The sequence below is a fragment of the Molothrus aeneus genome, chromosome Z (assembly GCF_037042795.1).
Source record: "Molothrus aeneus isolate 106 chromosome Z, BPBGC_Maene_1.0, whole genome shotgun sequence".
In the NCBI taxonomy this organism is placed as follows: Eukaryota; Metazoa; Chordata; class Aves; order Passeriformes; family Icteridae; genus Molothrus; species Molothrus aeneus.
The window spans coordinates 18,818,737-18,837,651 of NC_089680.1; the positions used below are offsets into that span (position 1 = coordinate 18,818,737).

Below are 18,915 nucleotides of genomic sequence, written 5' to 3' on the forward strand. Positions count from 1 at the left end.
GCTTTGTCTTTTCAGCACTGGCTTGAGCCCAACAAGTCCATCTTCAAGCAAATGAAATGTAAGTCTTGAAAACTCATGCTTTTAAACTTATTTTTAAATAACGGAAGGTTTTCTTGTGCTTCCATGCAGTAATTTAGAATAAGCTTCATTTGTTTCTCAATGTAAACAGGTCCTTCATGTTAGCACATGAAGGAGTCCTAAAAACTCCATGCTACCCTGATCTTACCATCTTACAGTGTTCTGCAATCAAAGCTTTTCCTTACTGCTCATGGCTACAGCCAGAGGCCAGCATTCTTGGATGGCAGATCTGGTCAGAAGACCTGTATGTCCCAGCTCTCATTTTCAGTCAGATGCCATCAGCCAGTGGGAGATGGCAATAAAAATGGAGTGTGACAATTGCTTCTGGGTCTTTTCTGGTTATCCTTCTTTCTGCTGCCCCTTGCTTCGTGAAAATGCAGAGCATTGGCTTAAGATCATTGTTACTGTCCAGCAAACTCAAGTACCGTGGGCTAAGCAGTGAGCTTTCTGCCACAGGTGGGGGGGACTTAAGATCAGTGTTTTAAAAAGTGTCTTTAAACCACAAATGTATTATTTTAATTATCTTATTGAAATGTTACTTTCTGGCCTATGGGTTCCATTAAATGGTTCAACTGTGAAGACCTGTTCAGGAAACAGAACTGCTTTAGCACTCAGAAGATTATATGCAGCAGTTTATTTGGCAATTCTGGAAAATTGCCATGGCTCATTAGAAGCTGTGTCTTAGCTGTCTATCTATCTATCTATTTATCTATCTTATAAAATGAAGGACAATTTTATCCTCATATTGTTCATATACGGTTTTCTATTTTAACAAGGAGCCTTTTTTGTGGGAGATAATGTATTTGCTTTAAAATTTAGTGAGGCTTAAGAGATTGTCTAATATGCAAAACCAGTTAATACTGGGTGTTGACTACACTATATGGAATATTTCAAGGAATTCTTCCATTAATACAGCCATACTACAGTATATGCATGCATGTGTACATATGCCAATACACATATATCTGCCATATTCAATATGAACTTGTATATCGAGTGTTTAGCTAGCTGGAGTACTATCCAGTAATAATTAAGTTTAAAAAAGTCAAATTAGAATGAAGTTGCTCTCCTCAGCAGTGCTAGTAAAGGAAGAAAAGAGGGAAGAACAGAAAAAGTGTAAGAATTGTAAATTATCTTAATCTCTTGCTTCTTTCTAATGTGTTATCAAAAGTAGAACAGTTTCCTGAATGTATCCCCCTGCATTTATGTTACTGCTTTCACCCAACAAAGTATAAGGGCTCATTCCTCTTGTGCACTTTGCAAAGCAGCACATGCAGGGGCTCTGCCAACAGTTGTGCTGAGAATGTTTTGACGTATTCAAAACAACCTTTCCTGCATATAGATGCTTCCTAGATGTGATAGGTGATAGTCCATGAATTCCGTAGATGTAGTGATTTGATGGCCTCATCAGAGGATTTCTGTGTCTTTTGAGATAGAATCTGAATCAATACTCTAAAAACAAATTAATATGTAGCAAAAAAGCAAAATAATATGCATCTAACATGAGGAAGTTTATCATAGTGAAAAGGTCTTAAGAACAGCTGCCAAAGAGAATGAGATGATAGCAAAGGATTTTTGTTACCAGCCTTAGATTTAGGACACAGAAGTTGGATTAACAATTTATGTTTAAAAAGTTTGGTTGGCAACTTATATTTAAAAATACTAGTGTAAGTTAACTTTCTCTTATGTCACAGAAGAAAGACTTCAGTTGCTACAATAACCCTTTAAGGAAAAAAAAATAGAGCTATGTATATATATTTTGTACACGTGTAGAATCCATGAAGATTATGCTCTCACAGGTTTCAGGACATTTTTTGTATGAATTTGGCATCAAGAATCTTTTGACTTATTTTTCTAAAAGTAGGCTATATTAATGTAGAAAACAAAAAAAAATCTAAAGTAACAGGGTTAACTCATAGTTGATCTAGAAATATTCAGTTTACTATGAAAAGGTTTAACCTCAGAAGAAGAAATTATTGATACTCACTTGGAAAACTTCCCAGTATCAGGTGGCACAAGTGGGGACTAGAATTAGTAGAAGGTGGAAAGTGTAAAAACTGAAGCAATGAAGTGACTGGTTAATAGCACATATGCTATGTATACATGACTCCTGGGAGAAATGGTGGCAGAAAGCTATTCACAGTGACTGTACTAAATGGAAGTTTCCTTTTATTTCGTTGCATTAAGGAATTCAGGAAAAAATGAATAATTTTCTCTGATAATCTCTAATGACTCAAAAAGTTCTAAATTCAGTTGAATGTTTAGATTTATGTAGAATTGTGAAGCACTTGCATAGGTGCAGAAAAAATTTCAAAAATGTTTTGTTCTTGAGCTCAGCTACCATAAGTGTGGAGTTTCCTTTTCCTCCATCACAGCAGCAGCAGGATTTGCAGTCTATTTATTCATAGCTCAATATTGACAAATATTTGGAGCAGAAAAAGTTTGACTAGTAGAAGTATTCTAGTATACATTTTATTAGGTACTAGCATTCATGGGCCTCAGTAGTACATTAATCATTCAGGCATAATCCCCCTATAATCAGGCTGTAGAGAACTCATAATCTGGCAACAGTACATCTCTGTAAGTAAAAAAGAATGCTGTTTCTTTGAATCTCTGACGTGTTCATAGTATCTTTTGTGATATGCTACAATTTCAATTTCTTTGGCTTTGGAAAAAATTGCTTTAAATTCATATTTAGTAACTGGTATATGACAGGAAGAATTGTCTAAAATTTTCTATCTTGTCTTATCACATATGAAACTATATTTAAATGCATTTCTGGTGCCATACAAAAAGAATGAAGGCATGGTATCTTTTTTGTCTCACCATCTACCTCTGCATTTTTCATTGCCATTGTAATGTTTGTGTTTTAACATGAAGAGTAGGTCTGTGCCTCAGCCATTTTTACCACTGATTTTGCCTGAGAGGGAAAAATTCAGTTTCTGAGAAATGTCCTGAACCACTACCAGTCTTGTTTGTACAAATTGAAGCCAATTGGTGACCAGCAGCTGCAAGCAGTGTGTTTCCAACAGTGTGACAGAAAACTCTCTGGAAGGTTGCCCAGGGAAGCTGTATCTTTGTGGTTCAGGATACAGAACTTCTAAAAGAAACTTCTGTTCTTTGCATGTTTTTGTGTATACTGTTATCTCTCCCAAATGCTGACAGTAAAGTTCTCTGTTTGGCAATGTTGTTACTTATTTTCTGTCTAGGAATGTTATGGTGTAAAACCTGAGTCACATCAGCACTAATGTTTTAAGTAAAGAAGAGCTTTCCCATGCACTTTCTCTCCTGCTGTTTTTTTTTTATAACTTTTAAAGCTTATTCTGCCTAATAATATGCAGCTCTCCTGCAACCTGCTTGGTGGGAAATATCCAAATATGTGAATTTTGTTATTGATGGCAGTGAGACAGAATAATTTCTGTTGCTCTGATGTGCAGGCATTCTAAATTTTCATGTTGTTCTTGTTGCCTTGCATAACTGAAAGAGAGTAGGTTTAGATTACATATTAGGGAAAGATTTTTTAGTGTGAGGGTGGTGAGGCACTGGAACATGTTCCTCAGAAAGGTAATAGGTGTCCTGTCCTTGGAGGTGCACAAGGCCAGGTTGTAACCTGGTCCAGTGCAAGCTGTTCCTGCCCATGGCAGCAGGGGTTGGAACTCGATGATCTTTACGGTCTCTTCAAACCCAAAGCACTCTATGATTCTATGATCTAAATGAGTAATGCTACAAGGATGTTCTCCTGTGTCAGGTCATTGGAATTTTTCAGTTAATTTCCATGATCTCTAATGCTGTCCTAAAACCTGAAAGGAGATGGAATGAACCAGGGGATCTCAGTACAAATGTAAAGAAAATTTTAATCAAATGTGAGATTCATAAATACATATATACATATACAATGAAAAATTCATAAATACATATACAACAGGAGTTTTGTGTGATCCTTCAGGCACTAATATGAATGCTGTGTATTCTATAATCCTCATGAATACTTCATAACAGCATTTTAGGCTTTATTATAAACACTTGACAAAAATCAACCTTGCCCTGTGTTGCTCTGTAACTAATGAGTGCAATGTGGGATAGCCCTAATTATAGATTTATGATAGATCAGGTACCCCTTATGCATAAAAACACTGAGTAATTTTCTTCCTGTCTTTAAAATGCTCAGCAAGGAATATGGATAAAGAGCTGATTGATCTGGAAAGGAAACAGGTATATGGAAACAACTATGTATTTCTTAATGGTTTCCCAGAGATGCTTCTGCAGAAATAGTGAACACGAAGACTATTTGAGTGTAATATTTTTTCTTGCTTGTTTGTTTCTTAAATTTCACTAACTTTTTGTAGGAATCTCTAGTTCAGAGAATATGTAACAACAAGGAGAGATGAAGGAAGTATTCTGCAAAGTTGCATTCTCAGGACTATGAAGATAATTTTAACATCTGCTTTTAGCTTTCAGTATCCATGCGTAATTCATGTACACATGTTCATGTACACTGACAATGCAGTGCATTATAGAACATAATATTTGTGCTTGGTGAAAAGGAAATTGTGAAAAACAAACTTTCCAAAAAGCGTCAGCTGAGAAGCTTCCATTTTTCTCTATTTGGTTGACACCTGTAAAATTTCAATCAAGTTTTTCAACAGCTTTTAAAAACTATTTTCATCTTTCATAGCGTTGTGGTTTAGCCCCAGCCAGCAACTGGACTCATGCAGGCACTCGATCAGTCCCCCACCATCAGGATCACGGAGAGAAGGGTAAAAGCTGGAAAACCCATGGTTAAGACAAAGTAAATTTAATATGGAAGGGAAAAGAACACACAAGCAAAGCAAAACTAGGTATTCATTCAGCCCTTCCCGTTCAACCATCTCCAGGACAGGTAGGGCCACACCACATGTAACAGTGACTTGGGAAGACAATTACTCAAAATATCCCCTTCCTCTTTCTTTCTCCTACTTTATATACTGCACATGATGTCATGTCATCTGGCATATTCCTTTGGTCAGCAGGAGTCATCCATCCTGTCTGTGTCTCCTCCCAAATTCCCATGCACTCATAGTCTCCTCACCAGGGTGTCAGTATGAAAAACTTCTCTGTATTATCAACCCTGTGTTCAACACAAATCCAAAACACAGCCCTATACAAGCCACTGCAAAGAAAATCAACTGTACCCCAGCCAAAATCAGCACACATGAATATTTTATCATTTTTTCAGATTCTATGAAGAAAATGGTATATACCCATACGAATGTGTGGGGTTTTTTTGTAGGGTGCTTAAAAATAGTTCATGTGAGACTCAGTCCCTTACTTACTAATTTCTGTACCAAGGGAGGCATCTCCCATATTCCTCTTTGTTCTTGTCAAGGTGTTGTAGGTTTGGGAGTACTTTAGGGAGATCCTTCCTTTTTGATGTACATAGAATACTGTATCTTAGTTAAATGTAAATGAAATAAAATTTAAAAACGTACAGCCAGTTGCCTTGAAAACTATGCTCTGTGTGTAGCTCCTTCATGAGAGTTTAGATCATTATTTGTTTCAGCATTTAACATAACTTAAATGATTTTATTTGTACTTTTTCTTTCACCTCTTACGTACTGTTAGCATATAAACTGGCAAATTAAAGGTTCTGCTTCAATGGAGTTTGCCGTCAATACTATTCTCCACACTAAAGTCCTTTGAAATTATTGTAATTGTGAATGGTTTTTAGTGAGAAAGTGAACTCAGATAGTAGGAAATTCTGACAGAGCCTCAGGCATTTTGCTATGCTAGCTGCTTCTTATCTGAGAGATAAAGGACCCTCTGAAAGAAAAGACTTATAAGAAATAGCTACTAAAAAACTGATTATGTGACTTGATAGTTTTGTGTTGATGAAATGGGCTTCTGCAATTCTGCTCTATTTTGGGAAGGTTTGTTGTTAATGTCTCCACTTTAATATGGAAGTGGTCAAAAGTAATTTTACTTTCAAGGAATTGAGAAATTATCTGGCTTGACAATCACATCTCTTGAGCTGATAAAATTCAATGCCCATCTTGGTTTCCACTATGAGAAACCAAAGAGAGAACATGAAGTCCTCATGCATGTTTCCCCAGTGTGGTAAAATGTATGAGAAAAAGGCCTTGCTAAACATTTACGTATTATCAAATGTCTGTTTGGAAGAACATTAGGCTTATGATCTACCTCAAAATTAAGATGGAGGGTAAAGTGGATATCTCTGGGGACTCCCTTCTTCCCCATTCAAATGTTCATCGTGGCTAGTTTTCCAGCTGAGAATAAGGAACAGACAAAGACGCTCTCCTGTAATTGCAGGAAATCTTTTTATCTCCACTGATGAATTAGATGGATAGATTAATATTCTTTTTACCATTTCAAATTGCAAGTTGTTTTTGTTCCATTCTTGCACAGCAATAGAGAAAAGACCTTGGCTTAGCAGGCTGCAGCAGACTTGTATAGTATTGCTGCACTGCTGAGGAGGACTATTGTTACAGGAGCTTGAGTCTAGAAAAAGATTTGAGAAATAGGCTTTAAGCTGCCTTGACAAATCCCCTGCATGTCCTGTGCATTGGTGTGTACTTCTGTCACATACTGTTCTTCTGCTCAAGTAAAACATTTCCTACTTTAACCTTTCCTATGAATGTAGGCTATTTTTATAGTGCAGCGTATGTCGTCACTTCCTCACTGAGATACTCTTTGCATATAGGGCATCTGATACTTTTATGTGTTTACCATATACCGCCAGAATGGGACTCTTCTATTATAACTTTTATTTATTTATTTATTTATACCACTGATAATTTTCCTTTTTTTTTTTTTTAATTGACATCTGGAAAATTGGCTGAAATTCAGTACATTTTTGGAGTCTTGCAGTAGGCTTGCATTTGCTACGGCCCTGAAGACATATGCATTAGCTATTCTTTTATCTTCATCACTATTTCCAAACTAATTCTAAATCTGCCAAAACATTTAAGAGTGAGAGTTTTTTTCCTTTTTTTTTTCCCAGGGGAAGAGCTCTTGCTTGTTTAATACAGGGTGTCTCTCCTGTCACGTTTTTAAACTGGAACAGTATTCCAAAATTTCCTCCCTTAGCGGTTTTAACATGACTATTGAGGAGTGACAGAAACATTTAAGATTACTTAAGTTATCTTTTGCTGTGTCCAGGCAACATGACTCCTTAGTGAGTTTCTGCATGGCTGCCTTCCTTTCTGGGACAGTGAATTTACTTTACCTTCTACTTTGCTGTTGCGGGGCAGTTAAGACATAACACTGTCTTCTGTTTTGCAGTCACTGTAAGACAATGCTGCAGTCACATCTAGGACAGCAAAGCCCACAGAAAACAGACTGAGTGTTTCTCTGGCTTTCAGAGGGCTTCTCCAGATATGAAAACTGTGAAAGTTCAAACCATCTATAGAGAACAACAAAGGCTTAATTTTTTTTCCTAATTTCCCCTTAATTTCTGTTTATTATTGATTACTTGCTTTTTTCTTTTCCTGTATTTTTCATATTTCCATTCCCATCCCTTCTGAAATCCTTCCTTGTGTCTTAAATGAATAGTTATTTAAACAAGGAAAAAAAAAATTGAACCAGCAGTTTTTGTGGAAACTGACTGTACTTAAAATAAGTACAATGTGAGATTTTAAAAGAGGAAAATATTCCTTTATCTTCAAGAAGAGCTGAGTCTTCCAAAAGATACCAACCATAACAAAAGATTTAACTCATTTTTATTTTCTATTGCTGTTGTACATCACATGGAACTATGCGATATCTAGGGATGTGTTTCTGAAACACTGCAGCATACATATAGATACTGCAGTCAGAGTAGCTTGAAGAGTATCATGATTGTTGAACTAATCACCACTGGTGAGCTAAAGAAGATGGTACAGTAAAATGTTCTGGTAGCTTACTAATTACTGTTATAATTTACAATTTAAAAAAGAAATTATTGATTTCACCCGGTAATGTCTTCCATTTTCTCTGTAATTTTTTCTTGCCCTTTTCTTCTGCTTTCCCTTTTCCTGCCATAAAAGCACAATCTCTTCAAAGTTTTGGAAACTTAAAATTGTCTGTGTACATTGAGAATATACCAAGACCAAAATATATTAAAACTAATTAGAATATTGTAGATCTGCACTTTGCTCTAAATCAAAGTGCCTGAGAGGCATGATTGCAAAATTGAAATATTTCCTGTTATTGTGATCCTTTCCTCTTTCTCCTTTCTTTTTCCCCTCTTTCTTTTCTATTGAAAGGATTGTACATCAAGCCTGGTACTGATATCATTGCTCAGAGTTGGGTACTATAATCTTATTAAATACTGGGAACAGAAATATTTCTACTGTCTTTAGTTTCATTAACTAAATGAATTTCTTCAATTTTGTAGTATTATCATTGCTTACTGCTTATCATTTGCCTCAAAAGGCCACCCCAAAATAAAGCATATATAATAATGCCCTTGTTTGAATCTCTGCCTAAACTAACCATTAGTAAGTGACTTGAAGGTCACTCCTTCAGAGTGGCTTAAGCAATGTTTGTTTATTATGGTTCTCATGCTTTTTGTTTATAATGTTTCAGCTCATCCACCATATACCATGTGCTTTAGAGTGAAATTCTACCCACATGAACCCTTGAAGATTAAAGAAGAGCTCACCAGGTATTTGTTTTCTTTTGTTTTGTTTTGTTTTGGGTTGTATTTTTTTTTTGGTCCTTTTTTAGTCTGTGCATTTAATGTGCTTTGCTAATAAGTTCAAGAAAAGGGAGATTGTTGTCTAGGGTAGGGTTCTCACTATTTCTGATAAAATTAGCATAGGCTGACATTTGCAATACTGATCTTCTTTGTACTATGATATCTATAGATTTTTTAAAGCAGTTTAAAGGAAATCTATAACATACAGACAAGTAGTTACGCTATACAAGAACTTGCAAAAAACGAAGCAATGGTGAAATGACTGGGCAAAATTTACCCTGATTCTTTCCCTGGCAGGAGTAAGTTCCCTTCCCTTCCCTTCCCTTCCCTTCCCTTCCCTTCCCTTCCCTTCCCTTCCCTTCCCTTCCCTTCCCTTCCCTTCCCTTCCCTTCCCTTCCCTTCCCTTCCCTTCCCTTCCCTTCCCTTCCCTTCCCTTCCCTTCCCTTCCCTTCCCTTCCCTTCCCTTCCCTTCCCTTCCCTTCCCTTCCCTTCCCTTCCCTTCCCTTCCCTTCCCTTCCCTTCCCTTCCCTTCCCTTCCCTTCCCTTCCCTTCCCTTCCCTTCCCTTCCCTTCCCTTCCCTTCCCTTCCCTTCCCTTCCCTTCTTTTGCTTTCTTTTCTCTTCAATTCCTCTTTTGCTTTCTTTTTTTTTTTTTTTTTCCCTTCCCTTTCCTTTGTTCCCCTCTCATATATTCTGGAAAGTTTAATTCAGACCTGACTATTTCAAGACGTTTATGCATAGTCTCATTAATTTTTCTCTTGGCTGTATCTTAAGGATCACAAATAAGACAATCTTTCCAAAGTAGTGACAGACCTTAAGCTGATACAGAGATGCAATATATGCATACTTTTCAAGTACAGCTGCTCTGGAGGGTAAGAATCCTTGCTGTTTATGTTGGAATTTTGAAAATTTTGTTGTGAAAACAGAGTTGTACAACAGCTTAGCTGTGCTTAATGAATGGGAGCTCTGTCCTTCCTACCGGCCATTGTGAATATTCTGTTGCTCTGGGCATTTTTCCAAGAAGTGTACGTGGGGGGGAATGTAGGAGAGTAGCTTTTTTGAGCTCTGTACCAGGTGTGCAGGACTGTGTGTGTGCTTTACCACCTTGCTGGAGAGCAGGCCACGCTGCTGACTGCTGGCTGCATGCTGCAGAAGCACCAAGTGCCTCCGCACCTGCTGCCTTGGGCTCTTGGTTGATTCTTTCCCCAAGCACTGCATGTGCTTGTGCTCACAAGTCACTTCACAGTGTGGGGGATCCCATTGTCACTGGCCTCACACTGAAAGTTTCAGAAACAGCTTATGTTCTGCTGAATGGTACATTTGTAGTTTGTATAGAACAGCTGGGGCATGCTGCTATTTTATAGCTATTTATCTTGGATGAAATACTGGAATTGTACAGATGAGTGAACAGGTTGTAAACCAGGAAGTCAATGGATTTTCAATATTTGCTACTGTTTGTCCTTGGATGAACATTTTACCTTTTATGATCCAGAGTATGATTGTATAGTCCTTTCTCATTCAAGAGTCTAAATTAATTGGCTTTTAAAAAACCTGGATATCCTCCCAGGATAAGTTTTATTGAAATGTAAAGCACCAAGAATTCGCTCACTGATGGTTATTGTGCTGTGACTATGTTTTAGTCTTTGCTGGGATATTTCAAATAAATTTTTTAAGTGAAGTTGTTGTGTGAAAAATGGGTTACAGTCTTTTATAAAAACTAATACCATTAAGAACTTGAAAAGGAGAAATAATTTGAGGCATCATTTATTCAACATGTTTTTGTATCTGATCAGCTTAATAGTTTCCCAGTATTGTTATTTGGGAAGCTTTGCTTCATCTCTGCCATATGTCTTACACAATAACAAAATACAAAAAATACTCCTGAAATGAGCAAGTGAAGTGTAGTCCTGCAACCCATCTCTGAGAATTTGCTTCATGACCAAAGCAGAGGGTCAGATTCTAGGTGATGCTCTAGATTGGCTGGAGTTATTTTTTTTTTTTCTTGAATTGCAATGATTGGTGAAATTCAAGCAGAAGGATGTTCATTAGTATTTTAGAGAGGACAGTCATGAAACCTTGAGGACTAGTTCTTCTAGTCCTACTAGTCTTCTATTTCTTCTAGAGGCTTCTTGGTAGACTTTTGCTTTGCCTTTTCTTTAGTGCTGCTGTGTTCACTTGGCAATCATATTTTTGCTGTGTGTTCTTAAGATGTTTTGAAAATGAACTATTAACATTGTCACCCTTTGACTTAAAAACCATCTGTACTTTGCAGCTGTATGTACAGTCAACTGAGTGAGAGTAATAGTGTTTTGCATTTCTGTCATTGTCCGTGCCTGTGGATGTCAGAGCTGCTCTATCACTTCTTCAGCTGGGTGAAAATCTGATGGGTGTCTGTGGTCACCACTTAAATAATGAAATTAAGTTACAGTAAGACATTCTATCACATTGCCATACTACTCTTTGTTTCAGAACATTAATTAACCCTGTGGTTAATGCCTCATATGGATTATTGTCAATGCAGTCTTTTTAAAAGCTTTATAGGAATAAATCTTTAATGAAGCATCTTAGAGACATCAGAGAGACTTACAGGTCTTAAAAAGAACTGGTTTTCCTACTCTTCCGTAGAAAAAGCTGATGTGAAAAAAATCATCTGTACAGTACACGAAGCTTTGTGTCTGTGGGGTAAAGGTTTGATTTCTGTGAAACCAGTGTAACATACTATTCAGGATTTAGACATCACTTGCAGGAAGAAAATTTAAGAGTTGTCCCCTCAGATTACTGATGCTTCATTTCTGTCCTACCTTGGGCCCAACCTTCCCTGGTTGGGTTTGACTGTAATCCTTGATTTACTCTGTGGTTTAACATGTGAAACTATTGCCAGAAAATGAAGGTGGAGAATTATCTATTTGAAGTTATCACTACGTCTGTGATATCATAGAAAAAAACCCTGTAGTAGTCTGAAAACTTGTGCACACTGCATGTTTGGAGGCCAGGAGTGCCTTGGGCAAATGATGATGCTGCGTTCTTGCCTGTCACTGCATTTTATAACACTCCTAAGGACAACTAAGAATATTGTCAGTCACATTGTACCTTTCCAGACACTTACTTTCATCTTCTCTTGTTTTAATTAACAACCATTTTTATAGCTATGCTTTTGAAATAAAATCAGTGTCTGCCTTTGGATGTCAAGGCACTCTGAAATATTAGTGCTAAAGTATTGGTTTCTCTGGGTCTGGATTGAAGGCACTTGAGATGGTAGATCATGTTCAGACTCAAGTGTTTATTATTTCTTATCAGTGAAACAGTCTCACTACTGTGAGTTGGGCAGCTTTTCATTAGAAGGCACAAAATGGCTAACAATCTCTTGTTACAAGGTCTTTTAAGACTAAACTATCCAACTAAGAACTGACACCTAGATTATTTTCCCTTTTAACCCAATAACTGATCCCAAAGAGCCCGCAATGCAGATGTTTCTGCTCAATTACAAAATGCCACCCAAACCCACAAAGAAGAAGGAAGAAGCATGAAGAAGAAACCCAGGATGACACCCTGTGCCCTCCATCTGGCTTCCATCCACAACATACTAAAAATCCCAAAACCTAAATTTCTTACCAAGTGATACACCTACGCACGCTACTCTCTATTTCACACTTTTGTGGATTCTAGTCGATCTTGAAGTCTAGGAAACTTTCTAGGAAACTTTGACCCCATGAATGAGGGTCAAAATCAATGCTCCCCTGGGGGTCAGGGCACCCCGGAGCAGACAGAGAAATATTCCCAGTGCACTGGGTTTCCACACTAAAGGAGAAATTCTGTGGAAAATATTTCTGCCTCTCACTGTGGAAGGGAGGTTCTGTGTGGTCCTTGGTCACTGTTTTCTCTAGAGTGAGCTGGTGTTAGGATGGTAATTCACAAGTTAACTTCAGATGACATGGGAGTTGCTGCCTTGATCTCTCTTGCTTATGTAGTAATAGACCACCTGAAACCCAACTTGTCATTGAAGTCGAAATCTTAATGCACTTCAGAGCTTCTCAGCCCATCTACTTAGTGGATATCAACATGCATTTAGAAGATCTGTCCTTATTTTTGGAAATAGTTTCCACAGCAGAGCACTAAGGCTGCACATTTGAAACATATTTGAGAAAGACTAAAGACACACTTTTTCTTTTTTAATTAGGCAATTTTCCCAATGACTTAAAAAAATTGTGATGAGAAAGTGGCAAGGATTTAAATTATTTTTCTCAGATGATTTGGCCTCTGCATGTGCACTGGAGGCTCAGCAGACTGAAACACAAGCAGTGTATACATATTTTTCAATGGTTTGTATAATCTTTTGAATAGAGAAAGATGCTCAGCCTTAGAAGAGCAGTGATACTCCTTGTAGGGTGTTGATCCTGACTGGATGCCTGGCATCAGCCAAAGCCTTTCTCTCACTTTTCTCCAGAGCTAGACCTCTCTCAGGGGAGAGAAAATGTAATGAACGGTCCATGAATTGAACTAAGGACCAGGAGAGATCACTCACCAAATACCACCATGGAAAAAGAGGCTGCAATCTGAGACAGTAATAGAATTTATTACTAAAAAATCAGAGCAGGGTAAGGAGAAGTAAAATAAGAGCTTAAAAATGCCTTCCTCCCCACACCTCTGTTTTTCCCATCTCTACCTACTTCTCCAATGGCACAGAGAAATGGGAAATGGGTTATGGTAAGTTCATCACAAATTATTTCTTCTGCTGCTCAGGGAGAGGGGACCTTTCCTTCCTGCACTGTGGGAGACAGTTCTCCATGAACTTCTCTGATGGGAGTCCATCTCACAAGCAGCAGCTCTCAGTGACCTGCTGCAATGTGAGTCCCTCCCCAAACTGCTGCAGCCTGGGTCACTCCTCCACAGGGTGTAGTTCTCCAAGGACAGGATGCTCCAGTGGGGGCTCCTCTCTCCATGGGCCTCCCATGAGTTCACAGCGTCCTCAGGCATCACAGAATTAACTAGAAAAAACATTTATGTTGGAAAAAACATCTATGATCATCGAGCCTAAGCTATGACCTAACACAATCTACAGTCAGCTAGACTATAGCACCGAGTGCCACATCCAGTCTTTCCCTAAACACCTCCAGAGGTGGTAACTCCACCACCTCCATGGGCAGCCTATTCCAATGTCCAGTCACCCTTTCTGTGAAGAAATTCTTCTAAATGTCCAACCCAAACCTCCCCTGGTGCAGCTTAAGACTATTTCCTCTTGAACTGTCACTGGTTGTCTGGGAAAAGAGACCAAGCCCCATCTGGCTGCACCCTCCTTTCAAATAATTGTGGAGAGCAATAAGGTCCCCGCTGAGCCTCTTTTTTCCAGGCAGAACAACCCCAGGTTCCTCAGCTGCGCCTTGAAGCCCTTGTGCTTTGGACTCTTCACCAGCCTTCTTGCCTTTCTCTGGACACTTTTGAGCAACTCAATGACCTTCCTGAACTGAGTGTCCCAGCACTGGACACAGCACTCAAGGTGTGGCCTCACCAGTGCTGTGTACAGGGGGACAGTCGCTGCCCTGCTCCTGCTGGCCACTCTGCTGCTGATACAGGCTGGGATACCACTGGCCTTCTTGGCCACTAGGACTCACTGTTAGCTCATGTTCAGTACTCTCTCAGCCCTTTCTTCTGGCCTCTGTCCACACACTCTGACTTCAGCATGTAGCACTGCAGGAGCTTGTTTTGGCCAAAGTGCAGGACCTGGCACACTCATACCATTGGATTCAGTCCATCAATCCAGCCTGTCCAGGTCCCTCTGGAGAGCCCTCCTACCCTCCAGCAGATCAACAATTTCAGCCCTGGAGTCTGGAGCATCTACTGCCCCTCCTTCTCCACTGACCTTGGTGTCTGCAGAGTTGTTCCTCTCATGGTTTTTTTTTTTGGCTGCAGTTACATTTGTGCAATCACTTCCCCTCCCCCCCCCCCCCTCTTCTGAAATCTGTTATCACAGCAGTGTTATCACCATTTCTGACTGGCCTAGCCTTGGCCAGCAGCACATCTGTATTGGAGCCACCAGGGATTGGCTCTGCTGGACATGGAGGAAACTTCCAGCAGCTTCTCACAGAAGCCACCACTGTATCCCCACGGTTACCAAAGCTTAGCCATGCACACCCAGCACACTCCTTTACACCGGGGCCATCTCTGAGGGTTTGAGTTCTGCTGCATGTGTAGTATGTGGAGGATATCAGGCTCTTCTGAATGTTACATCTGTGGCTCTCTAGGTCTGGTTATCTGTCACTTACAGATGGTGTGAAGTCCTTCTGTTCTAGAAAATAGCATTTAACTGGCATAATTGAGCATATCTAATGAGAGTAATAAGTGCCAGTTTTTAATTATGCAATAGCAACATGACACCACATCTTCACATCTCCCCTGTCAGGAGGAGATGTTTTATAGGTATCTGTGGCAGGGGACAGGGGACATCTCCCCTGTCCCCTGCCACACATACCTATAAAACATGATTTCAGTTTCTTTTCTTTTTAAATCAGCATTTTTAATGAAGTGTGACAGGACTGGGGATAGAGGCCTTGAATACATACAGTTTTGGTATTATTGTTAATTTCCTTTTCTCTTATTTTTCCTCTTAAAAAAAATTCTTTTTGGTTAATTCCCTTTGTTTTTCAAGAAAGCATGATAGCTTCATGGGTAGAAATTTTCTTTTGCTATGTGCATCTAACTGTGCGCAGAAAAAAGGATATTCACTATAATGCCCAAGGTTATTCTGCTGGCATGGCATGCAAAGATAAAGAATTGCTATGAAGAAAGTTTTACCTGCAAAAATCACTCAATGCACACCATCCCAGCAGACTTTATGAAAAGCACAGATATTTTGTTCTGTGTCATTCTTTTCTGTTCTTGTTCACAGCTCAGAGCCCACAGCTGGAAAAGCCTGAGATGCTGTACATGAACAAGGTTTGAGCAATCAAGGGAATATGAACAGATAGATCCAAAGACTGATCATACTTTCTATTTTGTTATTTATTTTCAGTGTTCTTGTTTAGGTAATAAATAAACCAGTAGTTTTTATTTCTTATATATGAAAGGATCCCAGGGCTTCATGCTCTCTTATCTTCAAACCCCTACATTTTAGTGTGTACGTATAATTAAAATGAGAGACTATAAAGTCATTTGAGGTCCCAAAGAAATGCTCTAAAATGCTACAGATAATACTGTATCAGTGGTAATCCATGATTATTATAGAAGAAACAGTTCTAGAAGAGGGCATGGGTGAATAGATGGTGGAATTAACCAAAGATGGATTATTTCAACTTGCTTGCATCATGCCCTTTTTCCTAATCCAAGAAGCAGTTCTTCAATGACTAGTCTGTCATAAATCAGTGCCACAAGTATAGCAGGAAAAGCAGATGAAAAAATAATTTAATTTGAAGTCATATAAAATGATAAAGACTTGGGGTATGTAAAGATGGCACGCTCAGTGTTCATCTAGTCCAGTCTCAATCAGTTGTACTTGATGTTGCCATGTGCTGGAAGAGTCTGGTGCTTTTCCCTCTGGAAGCAGGAGGCCAGTTGAGTTTGACAGTGATTGTTAATGCCTGAATGGATCTGGTTCTTAATGCCTCAATATCAAGTGATTTATTTGCAAGTTGGAAATTTGTGCAATATATTTGTGCTATTAACCAATAGCTCTAAGGTGAGTTCATATGAGCTGGGCCTGTGCTGCTAGCCCTGTTCCAGACATCACTTAGGAATACCTCTGCTCTTCCTGGTACCCCCTTCTGCTCTTCTCAAAGTGTGAAGTCATAGCTATGCTTTGATATCTATGAAAGTCCATTTATCTATTTTGGCTTTGTCAAGGACATTTTGGCAATTGCCAAGTGAGTTTATGGTTTTAATAGTACTGCAGTCACAATCAGATTGAATAGCAAAAATCTTAAAAATGAGTGTTTTGTTAGTAAGAGCACTTGATGCCTCAGGCTTGCAGATAAGATTCAGAGTAGGGAAAAAATTACCAAGAAGGGTCATGGTTTTTTTGGTGGAGATTGCACCTCAGGGAGAAGAGACCTTGTACATGTTCATAGCTCTTCTTGTGGTCCTCTGAGGGGAAGGCAGAATGGCAGAGAAGATGCAGAGCAGTCATGGTGTTTTACAGAAAAGACTATTCCCATGTTGTGGTGGGACTTTCATGTAGCCAGGAGCCAAAACAATCTTGTCTTTCACCATTCCTTTGTCTGCTTTACTCATTAGTGAAATTAATTATTAAGTAATAATAAAGATTTTTTTCCCCAGTAGCCTGTGCTGTCAAGAAATTCACTGGGATGGTAATTTATCACCCTTGTCCCAAGGAAAGACCGTACAGGCACTGACCAGCTCTAAAGCCAGGAGGACAAGCCCATGTCTTGCTAGCTGCAAGTGGCAGTCATAATCCTGACCGCAGAAGTCAGAGATTTGAGATTACTGAAAGCTGTTATTAAAGCCACCTTCCTATCCCCCACCCCAGGGCATAAAATGAAGTACTTTTTTTTGAAGGAATACTTTTGGGTGTTTTGGGGCATTTTTTATTACCAGGAATCCACAATTTTGGCAGTATAAGAGGGGTATAGGTCCTGAATGGAGATATGGAGTACTGATACCTTCATTATATTTTGAGTCCTTACCATTAATACACCTTCAGAAGTTGTAGAACAAGAAGGGTGATTCTTTCTACAGGTGCCTGTTAACACAGGCATGCAGTCATACAGTTTTCTCAAATTTTCTGGTGTTAGATATTTTAAAAGAAGTATAATTTTCCTTTTTCTTGTGTTTGGCTGAAGTTTATGCTTTGAAATCATGATAGATATACACCCAGTTCCTAATTCCTCTACTAGAATTTGATTTATGACTGATCAGAGAATTAAAAAGGGCAATTGCTGTACTGACATCAGTGTGGCATGCTTATTGTCATGGGTATCTGTTTTACAAATGGGTTTAAGCCATGATAACATGAACAAAACTTTCCTACTGTTTCAAAAAAACAAGAAATCTAATAGATGATCTTCTTCCCATCCAAATTCACTAAAGGGTTTTGGAATTACTGCATTAGGACTTTCAACACTTTAATTCATGTGTATTCATGTTAGTATTATTTTCTGGATATTTTGCCCATATTTGTGTAATCATTTTTTTTTGTACTTGGTAATACTGTTTTTCTTCAAAATCTTGTAAAGGCAGTTGGTTTACTATCTGCTATGGCAGATGCCTTCTTTCCTTTGCCTTAAGCAATTTCCCAGTTCCACTGATTTTCCTCTAGCTCTAGTGTTAAGGATTCAGTGGATGGTAGTTCTTCATTTGCCTTTCCCACTACCTCATGATTTCAGAAGACTCACTCTTAGTCTTCCTTAATCACCATCTTGCCCTATAAGGGAGGCTCTGTCTTCTCATTCATTTTAGTTCTTCTCTATTAATCAAGCTCAGCTATGTCCTACTCAGGCTGAAGGGACCAGAGCTAGGTAAAAAATTCAAGGTGTGATAACTTCAACACTTTAAGTACTGGCAAAATGCCCCTCTGTCTTTTTCACAATATCATTCCCAGTAATGCCCAACATTCTCTTGGGTTTTTGGCTGCTTCTGTACCCTGAGTTAATGATTTCAGAGTGATGAAATCTTTTTCTTATTTTAAAATATATTCAAAATCCATTTCAAGGATTAGCAAATAAGTAAGCAATATATTTTAGCTAATATAATTATTTTTTCTGTCACAGAATCAATTCGATTGGAAAAGATATCTGAGATAATTGAGTCTAACCTGTGATTTAAAACCACAGTGTTCAGTACACCATGGTACTGAGTGCCACATCCAGCCTTGTCTTAAACCCCACTGGACAGTGATTCCACTCTCCTCTCTAGGGAGCCTATTCCAAAGCCTAATCATCCATTCTGTGAAGAACTTCTTCCTAATGTCCAACCTAAACCTCCCCTGGTGCAGCTTAAGACTGTGTCCTCTTGTCCTGTCACTGGTTACCTGGGAGAAGAGACCAAGCCCCATCTGGCTGCACCCTCCTTTCAAATAATTGTGGAGAGCAATAAGGTCCCCCCTGAGCCTCTTTTTTCCAGGCAGAACTGCCCCAGGTTCCTCAGCTGCTCCTTGTAGCACTTGTGCTCCTGTCCCTTCTCCAGTCTTTTGGTCCTTCTCTGGACTCGCTCCAGCACC

The 18,915-nt window shown here is 38.8% G+C and overlaps 1 protein-coding gene across 1 annotated transcript in view; it reads left to right on the forward strand.

The window, feature by feature from the left end:
* FRMD3 (FERM domain containing 3) overlaps positions 1-18,915 on the forward strand; it is a 130,422-nt gene that overhangs the window by 70,769 nt on the left and 40,738 nt on the right. Inside the window, exons 3-4 of the mRNA XM_066569459.1 lie at positions 16-58; positions 8,641-8,719. Coding sequence (XP_066425556.1) covers positions 16-58; positions 8,641-8,719 — 122 coding nt within the window. The remainder of the gene's footprint in view (positions 1-15; positions 59-8,640; positions 8,720-18,915) is intronic.